General features: G+C 37.4%; 1 protein-coding gene across 1 annotated transcript in view; it reads right to left on the reverse strand.

Moving 5' to 3' along the window:
* The window catches only part of DMD (dystrophin), a 1714964-nt gene that overhangs the window by 1472683 nt on the left and 220706 nt on the right, over positions 1–21575 (reverse strand). The window contains exon 8 of the mRNA XM_061178407.1: positions 18289–18408. Coding sequence (XP_061034390.1) covers positions 18289–18408 — 120 coding nt within the window. The remainder of the gene's footprint in view (positions 1–18288; positions 18409–21575) is intronic.

Consider the following 21575-nt stretch of genomic DNA (forward strand, 5'->3'; position numbering starts at 1 on the left):
TTCCAAGCCTGCATAATCAGGTACTTAAACCCAGCAAGCATATCATAAGAATGGAAAATAGGCCAATCTCTTTCATGGACACAATGGAAAAACTCTAAATCAAATGTTAACAAATGGTAGCAAAAAAAATCTAGCAATAAATTAAAAGGGTTATACATATCATCCATGTTTGGTTTATCTCAGAAATGCAAGGCTATTTTAACATTAGAAAATGAAGCAATGTGATTTTACATATTAACAGAATAAGGGAGAAAGCCAATATGATTGTCTCAAGTTATCCCGAAAAAAAAGTTTGATAAAATTGAGCACCCAGTAATAACAAAACCTCTTAGAACACCAGGAATAAAAAGCATCTACAACAAGCCTACAGGAAATATCATACTTTACGGGTGATTTACTAAAAGCCTCACCTCCGAGAGCTAAAATGAGAAACAGATATCAACAATAATCTCACTGTACTAGAGTATGCAGCGCAAAAATAAAAGAAAATTTAATAAAATGAATGATTGGAAAGGGAGAAATAAAACTGACATTAATCACAAACCACCTGGATATGTACATCTGAGTGATACTACAGATAAACTACTCAAGTTAATAAGCAAACTAAGCATGATCTCTGGATACAAGGCCAAGGAATAAAAATCAAGGTGTACTTCTCAATATCAGCAACAAAAAATAAAAACTGAAAAACTTTAAAAGATACCATTTACAACAAGAGCAAAACTATCAAAAACCTAGTAATAAATTGCATAAAAAGTCTTAGACTCACTATCGTGAAAACCACAAAAACTTTAGAGAAAATAAAGACCTAGATAAATGGAAGACTATTTCATATTCATGAACTGAAATACTTTATATAATAAAGATACTAATTTACTACAAATTGATCTATATATTCAGTGAAATCCAATTAAAGCCAAAGCAGTTGTTTTTTCTTTTTTTTCTTGTTTGTTTTTTTTTTTTTGAGGGGGTGGTGACAAGCTGATTCTAAAATTTATTTGGAAAGCAAATGAATAAAAATAGCAACATAACCATTAAAAAGGAGAAAATAAATATGAAGGGCTTACACGGGCCAAGATATACTTAGTGTTCCCCTTAGCTTCCCTAAACTTTAGACTATAGGCCCCAACCTCTCTTTGCTTAGAGCACTTACTTTGGAAAGAGGATGTAAATTTTTTAATCTGCCCCTTTGAGGTGTAAATAGTCTACAACCCAAGAATATCTTTCTCAAGGACCTGTTAGCCATCCCTTTGAAACGTAATTATCAAGAAAGATAGGGCCTGTCTTCCACACTCTGTGGGAGGGTAGGAGCCTAACTTCGATAAGGGACAATTAGCAAACACAAATAGCATAATCACATTGACCATCCAACCTCTTAATGTCCTCCAATCTTTTTATGCTAGCTCATCCTAGCACTTACAAATTCTCCCACCTTTTGTTCAGTGGAACTGAGTTCATTCCCTCTCCCCTGTTGCAACAGTCTTGATCCATAACTGCAATAGTCTTGAATAAATTTTTTCTTGCCTGTTTTACCATCTGGTACAATTTTTATTTTACAATACTACCAGATATTAAAATCATTATAAATCTATAGCAATTAAGACAATGTGGCATTGACATAAGTATAGGCAAAGGTACAAACAGAACTTATTAGGGGGACTTCCCTGGTGGTCCAGTGCTAAAGAATCTGCCTTCCAATGCAGAGGACGCAGGTTCAGTCCCTGGTCGGGGAACTAAGATCCCGCATGCTGCAGGGCAACTAAGCCCGTGCGCCACAACTACAGAGCCCACGCGCTCTGGAGCCCATGCGCCACAGCTAGAGAGAGAAAACCCACACACCACAACTAGAGAGGAGCCCGCACCCCACAACGAAGAGCCTGCGCCGCAACAAAAGATCCTGCGTACCACAACTAAGACCCAACGCTGCCAAAAATAATAAATGAATGAATACATAAATAAATAAATAAAATATACATATAAAAAGAAGGCTGAATGACTTTAAAAAAAAGGAACTTATTAGAATCCATAAAGTGAGCCATGCATGTATAGGCATTTGACTAAAGGTGACACTGCAGAACATTGTTTGCAATAAATCATGCTACTTCAATTGAATATAAATAGGAAAAATGGACATTCATCCTTTTCTCACACCATAAATACGAGATGGAATGTAATATGAAAGGTCAAACACTAAAGTAACTATATGGCAACCCAGGAGAATATCTTCTAGGTCGTAGAGTAGGAAACGTTACTTTTAAACTCAGAACAAAAATACACTAACCATAACAGAAAATATTGAAGTGGGGTATAATGAATTTAAAACTTCTGTTTATTAAAGTAGTAATTTATTAAGGAGTAAAAAGGCAAGTTACTTAGATTTAAAAAAAAAAAAAAAGGAAATGTGTAATACAGGTAACCAACAAAGGACTACAATCCAGAATATATATTTTGAAATAACTATAGCAAATCACTAAGAGAAATATAGACAATTCAATAGAAAAATAGGCATTTCCAAAAAGAGATCTTTCAAATAACCAGTAAACAAGTGAAAGTGTTCCACCTCATTAGTCATCAGTACATGCAAGTTAAAACGAGAAATGTCATTATACAGCCACCAGAAAGGCTCAAGTTAAAAATCTGACAATTTGAAGTACTGAAGAAGATGCAGAGCAATTTGTACCTTTATTCACTACTGATGAGAGTATAAATTTATACATCAACTTTGGAAAACTCTTTGGTAATACCTATAAAGCTAAAGATACATATACTCAGTGATCCAGCGATTCCAATCCTGGCTGTATATCCAATATAAAAGCCTACAAATATTCACCGAAAGATATGTACAGTTATTTTCAAAGGAGAATTATTTGCAATGGTCCCAAACTGGAAACAATCCATATTTTCTTAACAGTAGATTGCATAATTAAACTGTGGTATAGTCATTAAAAAGAAAGTTAATGAACTAATGCTATATGCAACATGGATGAATCTCACAAACATAATGTTGAGTGGGAAAAGTCAGTTACATATATATATATATAAATATATATATATATTTATATATATATAATGCAATTCCATTTACATCAAGTTAAAAATACAGCAAAATTAGTCTGAGGTATTATAAATCAGGTTAGATGTTACCTTTGAGGAGGTGGGACCAGTTTATGACCATGATAGGGCTTGATGGGCTTTTTTTTTTTTTTATTTTTTTTATTTTTGGCTGTGTTGGGTCTTCGTTTCTGTGCGAGGGCTTTCTCTAGTTGCGGCAAGTGGGGGACACTCTTCATCGCGGTACGCGGGCCTCTCACTATCGCGGCCTCTCTTGTTGCGGAGCACAGGCTCCAGACGCGCAGGCTCAGTAGTTGTGGCTCACGGGCCTAATTGCTCCGCGGCATGTGGGATCCTCCCAGACCAGGGCTCGAACCCGTGTCCCCTGCATTGGCAGACAGATTCTCAACCACTGTGCCACCAGGGAAGCCCCTGATGGGCTTTTTGATTGTTGGTAACATAATACCTTTTTATCTGGGTGTGCAACAATTGGGTATGCGACCTTTGTGACATCTTCAAGCTATAATTATGATTTGTGTACTTTTCAGAGTACTCCAATTTAAAAAACTGTGCCATAGTGTAAAGTTTAGATTTTTTTCAGAGACCAACAGGGCCAGAATTCTCTTTAGATCATATGAGAATTAACACTTAATATTCATAAACAATATCCTCATTCTAACATACTTGCATATATATTCCCCCTGTAATAATCTTCTCAAGGTCACATAGTAATTTTCTCCTATGAAACTGAGAGATTAGGATAAAGCCCAGGCTGAGGTATCACACAGATCTGGGTACCAGTCCCAGCTCTGCCACTCGCAAACTACATGAACTTGGATTTAGCTTCATTATGCATAGCCTTTTTCACTTGTGAAATAGAGATAGCTTTACATACAAACTATATACAATTCTTGGAAAATAATGAGCACACAAAAGTGCTAATAATTATAATTACTGCTTCATGGGCAACGGTTGTTGACACTTGGCTTAGTGAAATTATTTCTACCACATTTAAAGTTATTTTTATTTTAAACATGCTTTTTATTCACCAAATATAAAATGAGAAACGAGAGAGACATCAAAAATATTTTCATCCTTATTCTTCTTCATAAATAACCCTTATTTCTTAATTCTATAGGATTTAACATTTCATAGCCTTTTTTTCCTACCCTAATTATCCCAAAGGTACGTACCACAAACACTTTTAGTTCCATATCCCATTTGCAAGCCATGATAGACGAGGTGACATTATAGCCTTTCTGAACAATCACTTTTTAGTAGACTATTTTCCTTCCAAACAACAGAGGCATAATCATGGTGCAGAGATGGCACGAAAAAGGGAGTGGTCATCACTATATAGAAAAACCAGCTTCACAGATGAAAATTTGAACTGAGTTTGCTACATGAAATAGGACTTTTCCAAGCAGACATGATGAAGATGAGTATTCTGAGTGACAGGAATAGCATGTACAAAGACAGTGACAGAGACCAGAAATAGCTTGTAGGAAGAGAATGTAGGTTGAGGGATATGAGGGGTGTAATAGGAGATAAGTACTGAGAGACAGGTAGGGGGGGTCACTTATTAATTGTAGGCCTAAGTGATGAGACTCTCTAGAAGGCAGAAAGTTACTTAGGATTTTAGCAGAGGAGAAACTATTATATAGGCTCTTGAAATTCCGCACTGACTTCAATGTGGAGATTGGATTGAAGCGAGAAAAGAATGTAGGCAAGGACTTCCAGGGGTTGAAGATACGGGCTTTACTTCGGAAAATAGTAACAAGAACAAGGATGAAACACTGAATATGAGAGACAGTTAAGCAATGTTGTGAGTGATTACATTAGAGGGCTCACAAGAGAAAGGAAAGGGATGTGTCTGGAATGCCTCCAGGTTTCTGGTACAGGCGTCAAGGTGAATGGTGGTGCAATAACAAAAATGGGGGAGTCAGTAAAAGAAGCAAGTTTAGAGGGAAGTAGGACACAGTGAGTTAAGTTTCACCTTGCTGTGTTTGAGGTGCATTTTGAACTTTAAGGGGTATATATCCAGCAGAAAATGGGAGAGAAGAAATTGCGCTCAGGAAAGAGGTATGGGCAGAAGACATACAGGCTTATCAACTTGTGCCTGTTTTGGATAGTACAACCTTCTGAAGTAAAACAGAGAAAATGTCTTCCTTTTTCAACAAGATAAAACTGCTCACATGTCCCTTATCTATACTTAGGTTTTTCTTAAAATTAAGTAACACCTGGTTCTACAAACATTCTTTACAGGATGTCACTATCCCTGAAAAATTCAGCTAAGATACTAAAAGTGTATTCAAATTATCACAGAACATAATTATTAGTCCTTATAATCTGGACATTGTGCCACATCCAAGATTGCACTAATTTACTAAGACTCTATATCATCTTGCTTTGATTTAATCTTAAATTTGTGTCCAAGTAAGGTCGGTTGGTGTCTCTCTCTCTCTATTTCTCTCTCTCTCTCTCTCCCCCCAATATATATATATATATATGTGTATATATATACATATATATATACATATATATATACATATATATATATATATACATATATATATACACATACACTCATACATCCATACGTATGGAGAAAATGTAAATGTATATATGTACGTATACATACATTTGTATAAATGGATATATACTTACATTTATATATAGGTTTATGTTCACATGTATGGATGGGAATTCAGATCTTTCTTATCAAAAATTTAATTAAGTTAAAGATACTGCTTTTTTTGAATTTTTGAATTTTTTTTTAAATTTTTTTATACAGCAGGTTCTTATTAGTCATCAATTTTATACACATCAGTGTATACATGTCAATTCCAATCTCCCAATTCATCACACCATCACCCCCGCCGCTTCCCCCCCCACCCCCCGCCGGTGTCCACACGTCTGTTCTCTACACCTGTATCTCAATTTCTGCCCTGCAAACCAGTTCATCAGTACCATTTTTCTAGGTTCCACATATATGCGTTAATATACGATATTTGTTTTTCTCTTTCTGACTTATTTCACTCTGTATGACAGTCTCTAGATTCATCCACGTCTCTACAAATGACTCAATTTCGTTCCCTTTTATGGCTGAGTAATATTCCATCGTATATATGTACCACATCTTCTTTATCCAGTCGTCTGCCGATGGGCATTTCGGTTGCCTCCATGACCTGGCTATTGTAAACAGCGCTGCAATGAACATTGGGGTGCATGTGTCTTTTTGAATTATGGTTTTCTCTGGGTATATGCCCAGTAGTGGGATTGCTGGATCATATGGTAGTTCTATTTTTAGTTTTTTAAGGACCCTCCATACTGTTCTCCATAGTGGCTGCATCAATTTACATTCCCACCAACAGTGCAAGAGGGTTCCCTTTTCTCCACACCCTCTCCAGCATTTGTTGTTTGTAGATTTTCTGATGATGCCCATTCTAACTGGTGTGAGGTGATACCTCATTGTAGTTTTGATTTGCATTTCTCTAATAATTAGTGATGTTGAGCAGCTTTTCATGTGCTTCTTGACCATCTGTATGTCTTCCTTGGAGAAATGTCTATTTAGGTCTTCTGCTAATTTTTGGATTGGGTTTTTTTTTTTTTAATATTGAGCTGCATGAGCTGTTTATATATTTTAGAGACTAATCATTTGTCCATTGATTCATTTGCAAATATTTTCTCCCATTCTGAGGGTTGTCTTTTGGTCTTGTTTATGGTTTCCTTTGCTGTGCAAGAGCTTTTACGTTTCATTAGGTCCCATTTGTTTATTTTTGTTTTTATTTCCATTACTCTAGGAGGTTGGTCAAAAGAGATGTTGCTGTGATTTATGTCAAAGAGTGTTCTTCTTAAGTTTTCCTCTAACAGTCTTATAGTGTCCAGTCTTACATTTAGGTCTCTAATCCATTTTTTTTTAAATTTATTTATTTATTTATTTTTGGCTGTGTTGGGTCTTCGTTTCTGTGTGAGGGCCTTCTCTAGTTGCCGCGAGCGGGGGCCACTCTTCATCACGGTGTGCGGGCCTCTCACTATCGCAGCCTCTCTTGTTGCGGAGCACAGGCTCCAGACGCGCAGGCTCAGTCGTTGTGGCATACGGGCCCAGCCGCTCCGTGGCATGTGGGATCCTCCCAGACCAGGGCTCGAACCCGCGTCCCCTGCATTGGCAGGCAGACTCTCAACCACTGAGCCACCAGGGAAGTCCCTCTAATCCATTTTGAGTCTATTTTTGTGCATGGTGCTAGGGAGTGTTCTAATTTCATTCTTTTACATGTAGCTGTCCAGTTTTCCCAGGACCACTTATTGAAGAGACTGTCTTTTCTCCATTGTATATCCTTGCCTCCTTTATCATAGATAAGTTGACTATAGGTGCATGGGTTTATCTCTGGGTTTTCTATGCTGTTCCATTGATCTATGTTTCCGTTTTTGTGCAAATACCACATTATCTTGATTACAGTAGCTTTGTAGTATAGTCTGCAGTCAGGGAGTCTGATTCCTCTAGCTCCGTTTTTTTCCCTCAAGACTGCTTTGGCTATTCGGGGTCTTTTGTGTCTCCATACAAATTTTAAGATTTTTTGTTCTAGTTCTGTAAAAAATGCCTTTGGTAATTTGATAGGGATTGCATTGAATCTGTAGATTGCTTTGGGTAGGATAGTCATTTTAACAATATTGATTCTTCCAATCCAAGAACATGGTATATCTCTCCATCTGTTTGTATCATTTTTAATTTCTTTCATCAGTGTCTTACAGGTTTCTGCATACAGGTCTCTTCTCTCCCTAGGTAGGTTTATTCCTAGATATTTTATTCTTTTTGTTGCAAGGGTAAATGGGAGTGTTTACTTAATTTCTCTTTCAGATTTTTCACCATTAGTGTATAGGAATGCAAAAGATTTCTGTGCATTAATTCTGTATCCTGCAACTGTACCAAATTCATTGATTAGCTCTAGTAGTTTTCTGATGGCATCCTTAGGATTCTCTATGTATAGTATCATGTCATCTGCAAACAGTGACAGCTTTACTTCTTCTTTTCCAATTTGTATTCCTTTTATTTCTTTTTCTCCTCTGACTGACGTGGCTAAAACTTCCAAAACTATGTTGAATAATAGTGGTGAGAGAGGACATCCTTGTCTTGTTCCTGATCTTAGAGGAAATGGTTTCAGTTTTTCACCATTGAGGACAATGTTGGCTGTGGGTTTGTCACATATGGCCTTTATTTTGTTGAGGTAAGTTCCCTCTATGCCTACATTCTGGAGGGTTTTGATCATAAATGGGTGTTGAATTTTGTCAAAAGCTTTTTCTGCATCTATTGAGATGATCATACGGTTTTTATTCTTCAGTTTGTTAATATGGTGTATCACATTGATTGATTTGCATATATTGAAGAATCCTTGCATTCCTGGAATAAACCCCACTTGATCATGGTGTATGATCCTTGTAATGTGCTGCTGGATTCTGTTTGCCAGTATTTTGTTGAGGATTTTTGCATCTATGTTCATCAGTTATATTGGCCTGTAGTTTTCTTTCTTTGTGACATCTTTGTCTGGTTTTGGTATCAGGGTGATGGTGGCCTCGTAGAATGAGTTGGGGAGTGTTCCTCCCTCTGCTATATTTTGGATGAGTTTGAGAAGGATAGGTGTTAGCTCTTCTCTAAATGTTTGATAGAATTCGCCTGTGAAGCCATCTGGTCCTGGGCTTTTGTTTGTTGTAAGATTTTTAATCACAGTCTCAATTTAAGTGCTTGTAATTGGTCTCTTTATATTTTCTATTTCTTCCTGGTTCAGTCTCAGAAGGTTGTGCTTTTCTAAGAATTTGTCCATTTTTTCCAGGTTATCCATTATATTGGCACACAGTTGCGTGTAGTAATCTCTCATGATCCTTTGTATTTCTGCAGTGTCAGTTGTTACTTCTCCTTTATGCATTTCTAATTCTACTGATTTGAGCCTTCTCCCTCTTTTTCTTGATGAGTCTGGCTAATGGTTTATCAATTTTGTTTATCTTCTCAAAGAACCAGCTTTTAGTTTTATTGATCTTTGCTATTGTTTTCTTTGTTTCTATTTCATTTATTTCTGTTCTGGTCTTTATGATTTCTTTCCTTCTACTAACTTTGGGTTTTGTTTGTTCTTCCTTCTCTAGTTCCTCTAGGTGTAAGGTTAGACTGTTTATTTGAGATGTTTCTTGTTTCTTGAGTTAGTCTTGTATTGCTATAAACTTCCCTCTTAGAACTGCTTTTGCTGCATCCCATAGGTTTTGGATCGTCGTGTTTTCATTGTCATTTGTCTCTAGGTATTTTTTGATTTCCTCCTTGATTTCTTCAGTGATCTGTTGGTTATTTAGTAACGTATTGTTTAGATTCCATGTGTTTGTGTTTTTTTACGTGTTTTTCCCTGTAATTGATTTCTAACCTCATAGCGTTGTGGTCAGAAAAGATGCTTGATATGATTTCAATTTTCTTAAATTTACTGAGGCTTGATTTGTGACCCAAGATGTGATCTATCCTGGAGAATGTTCCGTGCGCACTTGAGAAGAAAGTATAATCTGCTGTTTTTGGACGGAATGTCCTATAAATATCAATTAAATCTATCTGGTCTATTGTGTCATTTAAATCTTGTGTTTCCTTATGAATTTTCTGTTTGGATGATCTATCCATTGGTGTAAGTGAGGTGTTAAAGTCCCCGACTCTTATTGTGTTACTGTCAATTTCCTCTTTTATAGCTGTTAGCAGTTGCCTTATGTATTGAGGTGGTCCTATGTTGGGTGCTTATATATTTATAATTGTTATATCTTCTTCTTGGATTGATCCCTTGATCATTATGTAGTGTCCTTCCTTGTCTCTTGTAACATTCTTTATTTTAAAGTCTATTTTATCTGATATGAGTATAGCTACTCCAGCTTTCTTTTGATTTCCATTTGCATGGAATATCTTTTTCCATCCCCTCACTTTCACTCTGTATGTGTCCCTAGGTCTGAAGTGGGTCTCTTGTAGACAGCATATATATACGGGTCTTCAGCGAGCCTGTGTCTTTTGGCTGGAGCATTTAATCCATTCATGTTTAAGGTAATTATCGATATGTGTGTCCCTATTACCATTTTCTTAATTATTATGGGTTTGTTTTTGTAGGTCCTTTTCTTCTCTTGTGTTTCCCACTTAGAGAAGTTCCTTTAGCATTTGTTGTAGAGCTGGTTTGGTGGTGCTGAATTCTCTTAGCTTTTGCTTGTCTGTAAAGCTTTTGATTTCTCCGTGGAATCTGAATGAGATCCTTGCTGGGTAGAGTATTCTTGGTTGTAGGTTCTTCCCCTTCATCACTTTGAATATGTCCTGCCACTCCCTTCTGGCTTGTAGAGTTTCTGCTGAGAAATCAGCTGTTAACCTATGGCAGTTCCCTTGTATGCTATTTGTCATTTTTCCCTTGCTGCTTTCAATAATTTTTGTCTTTAATTTTTTCCAATTTGATTACTATGTGTCTTGGCATGTTTCTCCTTGGGTTTATCCTGTATGGGACTCTCTGCACTTCCTGGATTATGGGTAGCTATTTCTTTTCCCATATTAGGGAAGTTTTCAACTATAATTTCTTCAAACATTTTCTCGGGTCCTTTCTCTCTCTCTCTCTTCTCCTTCTGGGACCCCTATAATGAGAATGTTGTTGCGTTTAATGTTGTCTCAGAGGTCTCTTTGGCTGTCTTCATTTTTTTTCCTTCTTTTTTCTTTATTCTGTACCTCAGCAGTGAATTCCACCATTCTGTCTTCCAGGTCATTTATCCATTCTTCTGCCTCAGTTATTCTGCTATTGATTCCTTCTAGTGTAGTTTTCATTTCATTTATTGTATTGTTCATCTCTGTTTGTTTGTTCTTTCATTCTTCTAGGTCTTTGTTAAACATTTCTTGCATCTTCTCGATCTTTGCCTCCATTCTTTTTCCGAGGTCCTGGATCATCTTCACTATCATTATTCTGAATTCTCTTTCTGGAAGGTTGCCTATCTCCACTTCATTTAGTTGTTTTTCTGGGGTTTTATCTTGTTCCTTTATCTGGTACATAGACCTCTGCCTTTTCATCTTGTCTATCTTTCTGTGAATGTGGTTTTTGTTCCACAGGTTGCAGAATTGTAGTTCTTCTTGCTTCTGCTGTCTGCCCTCTGGTGGATGAGGCTATCTAAGAGGCTTGAGCAAGTTTCCTGATGGGAGGGACTGGTGGTGGGTAGAGCTGGCTGTTGCTCTGGTTGGCAGAGCTCAGTAAAACTTTAATCCACTTGTCTGCTGATGGGTGGGGCTGGGTTCCCTCTCTGTTGGTTGTTTGGCCTGAGGCGACCCAACACTGGAGCCTACCTGGGCTCTTTGGTGGGGCTAATGGCGGACTCTGGGAGGGCTTACACCAAGGAGTACTTCCCGGAACTTCTGCTGCCAGTGACCTTGTCCTCATGGTAAGACACAGCCACCCCCCGCCTCTGCAGGAGACCCTCCAACAGTATCAGGTAGGTCTGGATCAGCCTCCTGTAGGGTCACTGCTCCTTCCCCTGGGTCCTGATGCGCGACACTACTTTTTGTGTGCCCTCCAAGAGTGGAGTCTCTGTTTCCCCCAGTCCTGTCAAAGTCCTGCAATCAAATCCCGCTAGCCTTCAAAGTCTGATTCTCTAGGAATTCCTCCTCCCGTTGCCAGACCCCCAGGTTGGGAAGCGTGACGTGGCGCTCAGAACCTTCACTCCAGTGGGTGGACTTCTGTGGTATAAGTGTTCTCCTGTTTGTGAGTCACCCACCCAGCATTTATAGGATTTGATTTTATTGTGATTGCACCCCTCCTACCGTCTCATTGTGGCTTCTCCTTGGTCTTTGGATGTGGGGTATCTTTTTTGATGAGTTCCAGTGTCTTCCTGTTGACGATTGTTCAGCAGTTAGTTGACTCTCAGGCTGACTTTCACTAACCCCTTCCTTAGGCACCAAGGGCAGAGCTTATTTACAGGCTTAGGAAGGAGTCCCTTGTGTCTTCCGAGAACAAAGTTCAAACTTGCATTTGGCCCTCAAGCAGCAAGCAACCTGCTTTTTTTTTTTTTTTTTTGCAACCTGCTTTTAAGCCTAAGTCTCGCTTTGCTCTTATCTTCCATCCATTTCTCCATGTTCTCCAGGTGCCGACTCGGCGGCGGCCGCACACGCTCACTCTGGCCGGGGCTCGCGATCCTCGCTCTCTGTTAAGCTCCCACAGGGGCCGGGTTCGGCTGCGGCGGGCACAGTGCCAGTGGGCAGCTGTGCGCCCGGCTCGCTGGCTCCGGGACTCCGTACTGCTTTTTCTTAAGCAGTAAAATTTCAAACAGTAAATATGCCTTTTCTGATTTAAAACATGAAAGACAAGTATATGACACTTGTATGTGACATTCTAACTTCATAGGACATTGCTATGAAATTTCTAAAGTCATTTGGGAGAGGAATTCATCCATTAACCACTCACATGGTGGTGAAATTTACACAGTGACCCAACTATATCCTCAAATGGCTTCCTGTCCCCAAACTTTCTGACTCTGAAAGTTGAATAAAGGAGTCCAATCATTTTCAGTCCAATTATCTGGCACATAAATCAGATAACAGGAAGGAATATATTAAAACACAGATGTTCTCCACCAACCCACATAGAAATAAGAAGGCTCACCTTATCCATAGACATCCCACGAGAGGCTTTGCACAATACTTCAGGGAAATCAAAACATTTTATATTTATTCCATTCCACTGGGTCAACCAACTTAATATAGCCACCAAAGAATTTATCTTGATAATACCACATAATATTTGCACAAATTGTTTAATGTCATTTGATATCCAGTTGGTTTTCATGTCTTGATTTTAGTGAATGTATCTTAGCTCTTAAGAGACCTTTCTAATCTTTGAAAATTATTCCTTTATTCAATAAAGTTTATTAACTTCATCAGATGAGTAAGAAACTATACATGTGTGCACAGCCTTATGTTTAATAATCTGCTCTAAAACTGTATTTTCCAGGTTACTCTTCTTCAAAAGAGGATGCTTGTATGTATCCATTCTTTTGATATACCTTTAATTCTCCAAAATTTTAGACAGTAACGTTAAGATTAACATCATTCAACAAAATAATCCAAACACTTTTTCTATGCCAGAAACTCTCATGGGTCTGTGGCCTTAGACACCTTTAATACATCTAGTTGGACTCTCAAGTGTTAACTTGTATAGAGGAACATATCTAAAAATGGGATTTTAATAGCTCTACCTTTTATTTGGAAAATGTTTTAATTAGAGCATCTTCTGTAAGAGCTATGGGCCTAACCAGGTTCTTTTTTTTTTTTTTTTTTTTTTTTTTACTAGAAACAGCTATCTCCCTAGAACAACAGGCTTTCTTTATGTTCTATAGTCTTTTTCAGTTTCCAGTGCAAAAGGCCGATAGGATCTGTGTGTCTCCAAAACACCTCCCTTATTTTGTTTTAGTTTTTGCTCAAATGCCACCTTCTCAACATAGTTTTCCCTTGACCGCTTCATGTAAAACTGCTTCCTTCTCCAGTCTATTTTTTCCTTATAGTTCTTAGCACCTTTTTCATAGTATAAAGCTTGCTTATTTATTCTGATGCTTGCTTCGAATGTAAGCTTCATAGAGGAACAATTTATGTTTTGTCCATACTTAACCTCAAAGCTTAGACTTTTGGCTGGCACCTAGTAGGCACTCAATACATATGTGTCAAATGAATGAATAAATATGGTCCTTCTATCTGGAACACTTTCCTGTTCTTTATTGTTGCCTAATTAATTTCTACTAAATCTTCAGATCTCACTTAAGGCCACTTAGGTAGGCCTTTCCTTACCTTCTAGAGAAAGGTGAGTCATCTAGTAATATATATATCTGTCACATTGAACTCATCATGGCCAGAAATTTACACTTAATTGCATTTAATTAGTGCGGGGCCAGGAGGGCAGGTGCCATGACTGTTGCCCCCACCCATCCCCACCATGGTAGTCCCAGCCACCATCCTGGCACACAGCTGCTGCTCAATACATGTTTGTTGACTGAAGAATTATGGTAGAGTTTAGTATCACACACGAATTCTAGCTACCCACCAAGCCTCCGCTAGCACCACTCTTCTGAACCTCAATCTGTAGCTAAACTGGCCCTTTTTCAGTCCCTTGAGGGTGCTATGCTCACTTGATACACTGTTTCCCCTTCCTGGAAACTGCATGTATCTCCACCAATCCCCTTATACACACACTTCATACAGTTCCCTCCAATGTGTCCTTTAGATCATAGTTTAAACATTACTTTACTAGGAAATCATTTCATGCCTTCAAGCTTCAGCTTAAGTCAGACTAATTTGTTGTCACAAAACTTTGTTCCTTTCCTTCATAGAAATAAGTTACGTCCATTTTAAATATCTGCTCATTTTTGTAAATATTTCATTAGTGCTTATTTCCTCTGTTAGATTGCAAGTACCAAGAGAGCAACTGCCACGCCTACCATGGTGACCACGGGTGACAAGGAATCAGCATTTGAATTCAAAGAGGGAGCCTGAGAAATGGCTACCACTGTTTTGAGGTTCCAAGGAAGGCAACATGCTCACAAATTACTCATTTCTGACCCAGGAAGGTAGAACAAATTCTCTTTTTGTTCACTGTTTCACCTCTGTTACCCAGCATAATCCCTATGACATAGTAAGAACATTACAAGTACTCATCGAAAAAAATGAAAGAGGCATGGTAATATATTCCATGACTGAAGACTCCACATAAATTATGCAACTTAGTTTTTTAGCCAAGCTATTTCTCAACAAAATTAGTTAACTGGCATCACTGCTTACAAATTGGGTTCTCTGTGTACTGATATCACAGAAACCTCTAAAGTTAAGGACAAGTTTCTGACCTGTGGTGACATTGCTGAGGGACAAGCTGAACCTCTGAGAGAATCAAATTAATTTACAAGAGACTGCACTTTTCAGAATATTATCCTTCATAAGTCATGCCATCTTTCAGAATCCCTAAGCATATGTTCTGACCTAACTTTCTTTTTCTTCAAACCTTTTAAAAAGAAGACTTCTAAAAGTCTTTTAAAGTTAGAGAAAATCTAACTTATAATAGAGTTCAAAGAACTAAGTCAATACATGTAAAGATATTCCATGAGGAGTATTTTTAGAGTTCTAACTCAAGATGGTAAGAACATCTCTCTCTCTCTCTGTTACTGAATTAAATCAAAGACTACCTTTCCTAGTTTTCCCCTATCTGTACCTCTTTACTAAAGACAACTGGGTATCCATTTTGAGGCTCTGGTACTTCAGCAAATTGGAGAGAAATGGATTATGGCACTGTGGTGACATGGGAGGCCATGGAGGAGAAAGAAGGTGTGGGGTGAGCGTTCAACACTAACAGGTCTTCAGGAATCAGCTATGGATGACCAGACCTTGCTTCAACAAAAGATCTAAAGCATTCTTCTCAGGTTCCTGCCAGTTTTTTTTTTTTTTCTCTTTTTGTATTGAGTCCATATACCTTTTTCTCTTTCCTAAAATTCTTCCTATTACTTCTAATAGAATTCCTCAGGGCCCAGTATGAAACATGATAGCTCGGTCTCTGAAGCATACATGGAATTCTTGTCACATGCAGAGGATATCTGGGTTGCTGTTTAAGTGACTCCTCTAATGTATTTGTTTATCTGTCTTTTTATTCTTTATTATTTCTTCTCTCCTACTCTTTTTCTACCAACTTCTCTACCTCTTCTCTTTCTTTATAAAAATTAAACTAGTTAAGACAAGATTATATTACTCGTAAAGAACCTAAGAAAGAATCATCAAAATTCCAAAGTCAAATGAGAGCCCAGCATTCCAGGGCAATTCCAACCAATAGTTAAATAAGGCATAGAATTCAAGCATGGATTCCTCTGGGACTGATGGAATAGGAAGAAAGAAAGGCTAAAGCGGGGGCCTTCTCATCACTTAAGTCCTTTAACTCTGCTCTTTTAGACACTAGTCTAGATTATCTAAAAGTCAGGTAACAGTAACAGAAATGAGGGTACCAAATGGGGAAAGGGGGTCGAGGGGAAAAGAGGAGGCTGGGAGGCTACGATCAACACTAATTAAGGGGGGAGGCAATCATATACAAATGTGGACTGAGTTTGTGTGAACTGGGAATAGCCAATACATGAGCAGCTATCTTAGTAGATGTTTCTGGGTCAAAGAAATAAAGACAGAAAATAAGCTTTAAAATGTACGTAAATAGGATAATACATATAGAAAAGCTTAGGGCCACTACTCTTTTTTTTTTTTTTTTTTTTAAGTGGGATGAATATCAGGAGTCCCACTTTTTTTTTTTAAATTAATTAATTAATTTATGGCTGTGTTGGGTCTTCGTTTCTGTGCAAGGGCTTTCTCTAGTTGTGGCAAGCGGAGGCCACTCTTCATCGCGGTGCGCGGGCCTCTCACCATCGCGGCCTCTCTTGCTGCGGAGCACAGGCTCCAGACGCGCAGGCTCAGTAATTGTGGCTCACGGGCCCAGCTGCTCTGCGGCATGTGGGATCCTCCCAGACCAGGGCTCGAACCCGTGTCCCCTGCATTAGCAGGCAGACTCTCAACCACTGCGCCACCAGGGAAGCCCAGGGCCACTACTCTTAATTCATCCTACCTAAGATCTAACCCAGTCACCATCTGTGAATGCTATGGACTGTTTTTCAAGGTGGCCTAGTCCCACAGGCATCACCTTGGAATAATTATATTCTAAAGCTAGTTGTATTAGGTCTTGTGGGGCCAAAGTGACTGTTTTTCAGTTGTTATTTTAACTGGAAATACTCTATGACTTAGAAAAGTTTCTGCCTTAATTCTTTTTTTAACCAGTCACCCTTCTAAACTCTGCCTCCCAGCCTTCTTTTATCTTTTCTGAAAATTTCTGAGAAACACTGAATATTAGATTTTTACCCATCTGTAAATAGCCACAACACTATTGTATCAGAACTATGGAATTCCTTAAAATGGGTGTAGCAGTGGCCTGTCAGTCCTTTAGCCAGTCGTGTGTGTGTGTGTGTGTGTCTGTGTACAACAAATCTGATCATATATGCAATGATACATTATAATATTGGGTGTCATAAACCTTTTTAGATCTGTAATCCCTGCAATTTCATTGAAACATAAGCAATTAACATGAATCACTAGTATATATTAAGTGCTCAACTGTAGCAGTTCAACAGTTTCGTCTTTTTTCATTTAATGATGGAAAGTGAGATAATATTGTTGGAGATTGGCAGTCTAAAACAGTAACCTTAGGAAATGACATTTCACTGGGATAAAAAAAACAATTCACACAAAAAGAGAAAAAAACAGAGATAAGGCTTTTTTATAGGTTAGGTAAGAGAAACTAGGTTTAGAAAAACCTTGGGCTTATAAAGCTATTTAAACCCACATTGATTGGATCCTCAGACGTGTTAGACTATTGGCTCCTAACTCTCACAAAGGAAAGGCAAGCATGTAGTGGGTACAATGAATGCCTCAAATATAATCTGTGGTTGGGTGAATACGTGAAACTATGTGTCACATTCAGAACAATAAACTGTTGTTATTTTCCCTTAATGTTGATGTTTTGGTATATGTATATATGTTTTGTTGAAATTAAAAAAAAAAAACTTATAACAAAACTTTATCATTTCCAGTTAGGAAGTAAATATGAAAATATGAAAATATCCACATTATCCTTTATTAATATATACTAGTTATGTTTCCAAGGACACAATTACTATGAGTCAGATTGAATGAGGGATTGAAAGGCTAAGTACCTCCTACAACAAAACTTCCATGACTTAAGCATCCTGCTATGTATGTCCTCATCGAGACTACAACTGAAGGCTTCCAGGAAAAAATATACTGAAGGTGTTAAATTTTTTCTTATTTGACTGAATGTGATCCTTTTTGTGTTTTTTTACCTTTGTCCTCTCTTAGACTGTAGGTTTGAAGAGAGCATAAATAATATTCCTCTGACCAGTTATCTAATGCATGCTATTCAACTATAGTTAAAAAACAGATCTGCATTTATATATTTCCCCAAAGGCCAGGAAGCTAGTGTGAGCAAACAGTGTATAATGAAAAGGAATTATGCACAAACATCCCACAAATGGGACATAATTTGAATTAGTTTAAATGAATACATTGCATTCTAAATATTTGCAATATACAAATTACATTTTAAATTTTCTAAATATTTTCTGAATTGCAATTAATTATTTTGAATGACATATTTAGTGTATTAAAGAAAATACTCTGACCTTAAGTTGTTTTTCCAAAGCAGCAGTTGCATGATCGCCACTAGATTCATCAACCACCACCACCATGTGCGTGAGAGAATTCACCCTGACTTGTTCCTGTTCCAGGTCTTCTTGAAGCACCTGAAAGATAAGTTTTTTTTAAAAGGAAATTAAAATAATAGTCTCCTGCTCTGTATGCCAGAAACATTTCTTCCCAAATGAGTGTGATTTATTTCTGCCATGTTTTGGGTAATACAATTTTTTATTAGACTGGAACCATTTCAAGCAAATTTTCTGCTATGGTGCTCAGCAAAATTTGCATGTTTTTGTCAATTGAATGTGAAAGTATATAGAGAGAAAGCATCTGTTGAGAAAGGCATACTAAGATATGCTGCCCGTTACCCCACTTCCTCTCACTTTTTCAAGGACTTTTCTCCTAAAATACCTGGCCGCCTCAAGCATCTGCAATGTCTCCTTCTCTACAGTTCTCCATTATCAACTAAAACAAAACAAAACAAAACAAACTCTTGACCCAAAAAACCCCTCCCGCTACTGCCTCATTATGTGTTCCTCTTCACTACAAAATATTTTGTTTTCTACATTACTCTTTCTACTTCCTTACCCTACTATTCCCTTTACCCACTATCCCATTAAAACATCTCTTGTAAAGGGTGCCATCAATCTCCACTTTCCCAAATCCAATAGCCATTTTTTGATAGCATCTTACTTGACATTTTGATTACTAACCTAATTAACCACTCCTTCATTCTTGATCCTCTCTTCTCTCTTCTTGAGCTTCATGTACCACCCTTGCCTGATTATCCTCCTACCTCACTAAGAACTGCTTTTTAGCTCCTTTGCTGGTTGGTTCCTTCTCCTCTGCTCAACTATAAATCAGATGGCATTCCTCTGGATAAAAACCAATGGAATCCCATCACACTAAGAGGAAAAATCCAAATCCTTGAACCTGAAATCCTTATATGATCTAGCACCTTCCTGCCTCTCTAATCTAACTGCATACCATTCCTGCCCTCTGACACTACGTTTCAGTCATACTTGTCTTCTCTCTCTTCCACACTGTGTCAAGCTATTTGCTCTACCCCAATTGCTCTTCCTCTGTATCTTTAAATAATCTCTCCTTCTTATCATTCAGGACTCAGTTTAAGTGTCACCTGCGCAGAGAGGCTTTTCATGAAGATGCTCTCTGAATTTGCTTCTTAGTTACGATTTCTATAACTTTTTAAACATAACATTTTCACACTCAGATTTTTCTTATGTATTAGTTTAGTCATTTGTTGTTCGTCTTTACTTACTGGAATATAAGATCCACTAGAACAGAGATGCCCCCTGTCCTTCTCACTACATATTCCAAGCAACTAAAGATAAACAAACTCTTGTTAAATGAATAGCACCATGTGGAGGGGTGAGGGCAATATTCACAGATGAGTTTGGCCCTTCCTGACTGCATAAAGATTACAATCTAATGGGTGAGATTCTTCTTTTTAAGTGTAATTACAATTATACTATCAAGCACATATAACCCAAAACAGTATTCCAATCTTTTAAAAATCACAATGTATAGATTTTTTGTAAAGATAAACAGGGGTAAACAGAGGAATAAACAGACAGTAAACAGAGGAGGACTAAACAGAGGAGGCTGCTCTAGATCCAAGACACCCTGCTTGGGAGATCCAGTTCCTCCAGGACCTTATCACACTACACTAATTATTACCTGGAAATCCCTAAATGAGTATGTAAAATTCCTAGTCATCTAGTCTGCCTCTTGGAACATGTTATTATATAATACAAGAACGAAGAAGCAGGTTTGGGACAAAGCCTGTTACTTTCTAGAAAACCTGGAATCCCTACTTGTGAAACAATGATGCCTGGCACCTATCAGACTAGCTCTTAGTTATTCGACCACTATGGCAGGCGTAAGGGAACGTATTAGAATTAGCTACATCACAAACTCAAATGTTTGAGCATTTTTATCCTAGGACTTTTATTTTTCAAGTCTCAACATTTTAGACCACTATATAAAATCACTTACTTTTACTTCCTCTCTCCAGATTTTCACGGTACATTTTCAAGTGAAGCAATTTAAAATAAAATGACTATGCATCTATTTTGTGTGTGGAGTCTATACTGCCTATCACGCCTTTGACATTCCAGAGCTTACACTGGTTAATAAAACTCTTTCTGCCATGAGGCTGAAAATGGAAACATTAACATTCAGAGTTGCCCTTGAAAGTCATGTTAAGTCTGTGTTTTCTGAGTTATATAAGCTAGGACTGGGAACATTTCAAATGTGTCAGCCAGGAATTTTAAAAATAATAATTAAAATAATATCTTGGTGGCCAATATATCATAAATTGGTTTAATTTGGCCAATTCTTTTTTCTTATCACTCAAGTATGAGAGTATATTTAATTACATATATTAAAGACAATTAGGAAATAATGCTATACTATTCACATTTTTTACATTTTTATTGTTCTCATATTTTTTAGTAAAGGAAACTGAGAAAATCATTGTTTGAGCCATGAGGTACTCATTTTGAAACTCAGGTTGCATCTTTCTAAAGCATATGTGATCAAATATACTAGTTATTTTCTCCAGTACTTAGATTTCTGATTTTGTTTTGCTTATCTATTTGTTCTATAATCAGAAATTATATTCTTGCCATAGTGATCAAGGGTTTACATGTTATGCTTTTGCTGACGTGCTAACACAAAGTACCACTAAAGCTAGTTGTGAGTTAATAGCTTTAAGATCAAACATGAAAACCATCTGAACTTACAGTCAGTAGAGGGAAATAAAGGAATATGGGAAAGGTTCTCAACAGTGGATGAAAATGTTGAAGAATGCATAGCACTGCAGTAAATTAGCATATACTCTATTTGATTTAAGTCATTTCCAGTATCTCCTTTTCTCTTCTATGATTTTTTCAAATTATATCGTTTCTTTTACTCCTAATCAGGGATTAAAACAGAAAAGCTTAAACTGACCTTTCTAAGCATACTCAATAGCTGCAAGACAGAGCTATTGCAACACTGTAATCATTTCCTATTTTCCCAGACCTCAGCTCCAAAAATAAATATTAATGAATATCACGGTATTAGCTAATCCCCTTATTTGCAAAAGACAAAAGACTATAAAATATCCAATGTCCAGAATTCATTTTTTTAAAATGAAGTTGATTCTTAGAGTTAGCAAAAATGCCATACAGAAAATGGTTAGTTTAAAAAGTTAAAATTTTCTGCCAACCTATGTATCCATGAATAAGGGCCTTGATCATTGGTATAAAGT

Source organism: Eubalaena glacialis, chromosome X, assembly GCF_028564815.1.
Source record: "Eubalaena glacialis isolate mEubGla1 chromosome X, mEubGla1.1.hap2.+ XY, whole genome shotgun sequence".
Classification (NCBI taxonomy): domain Eukaryota; kingdom Metazoa; phylum Chordata; class Mammalia; order Artiodactyla; family Balaenidae; genus Eubalaena; species Eubalaena glacialis.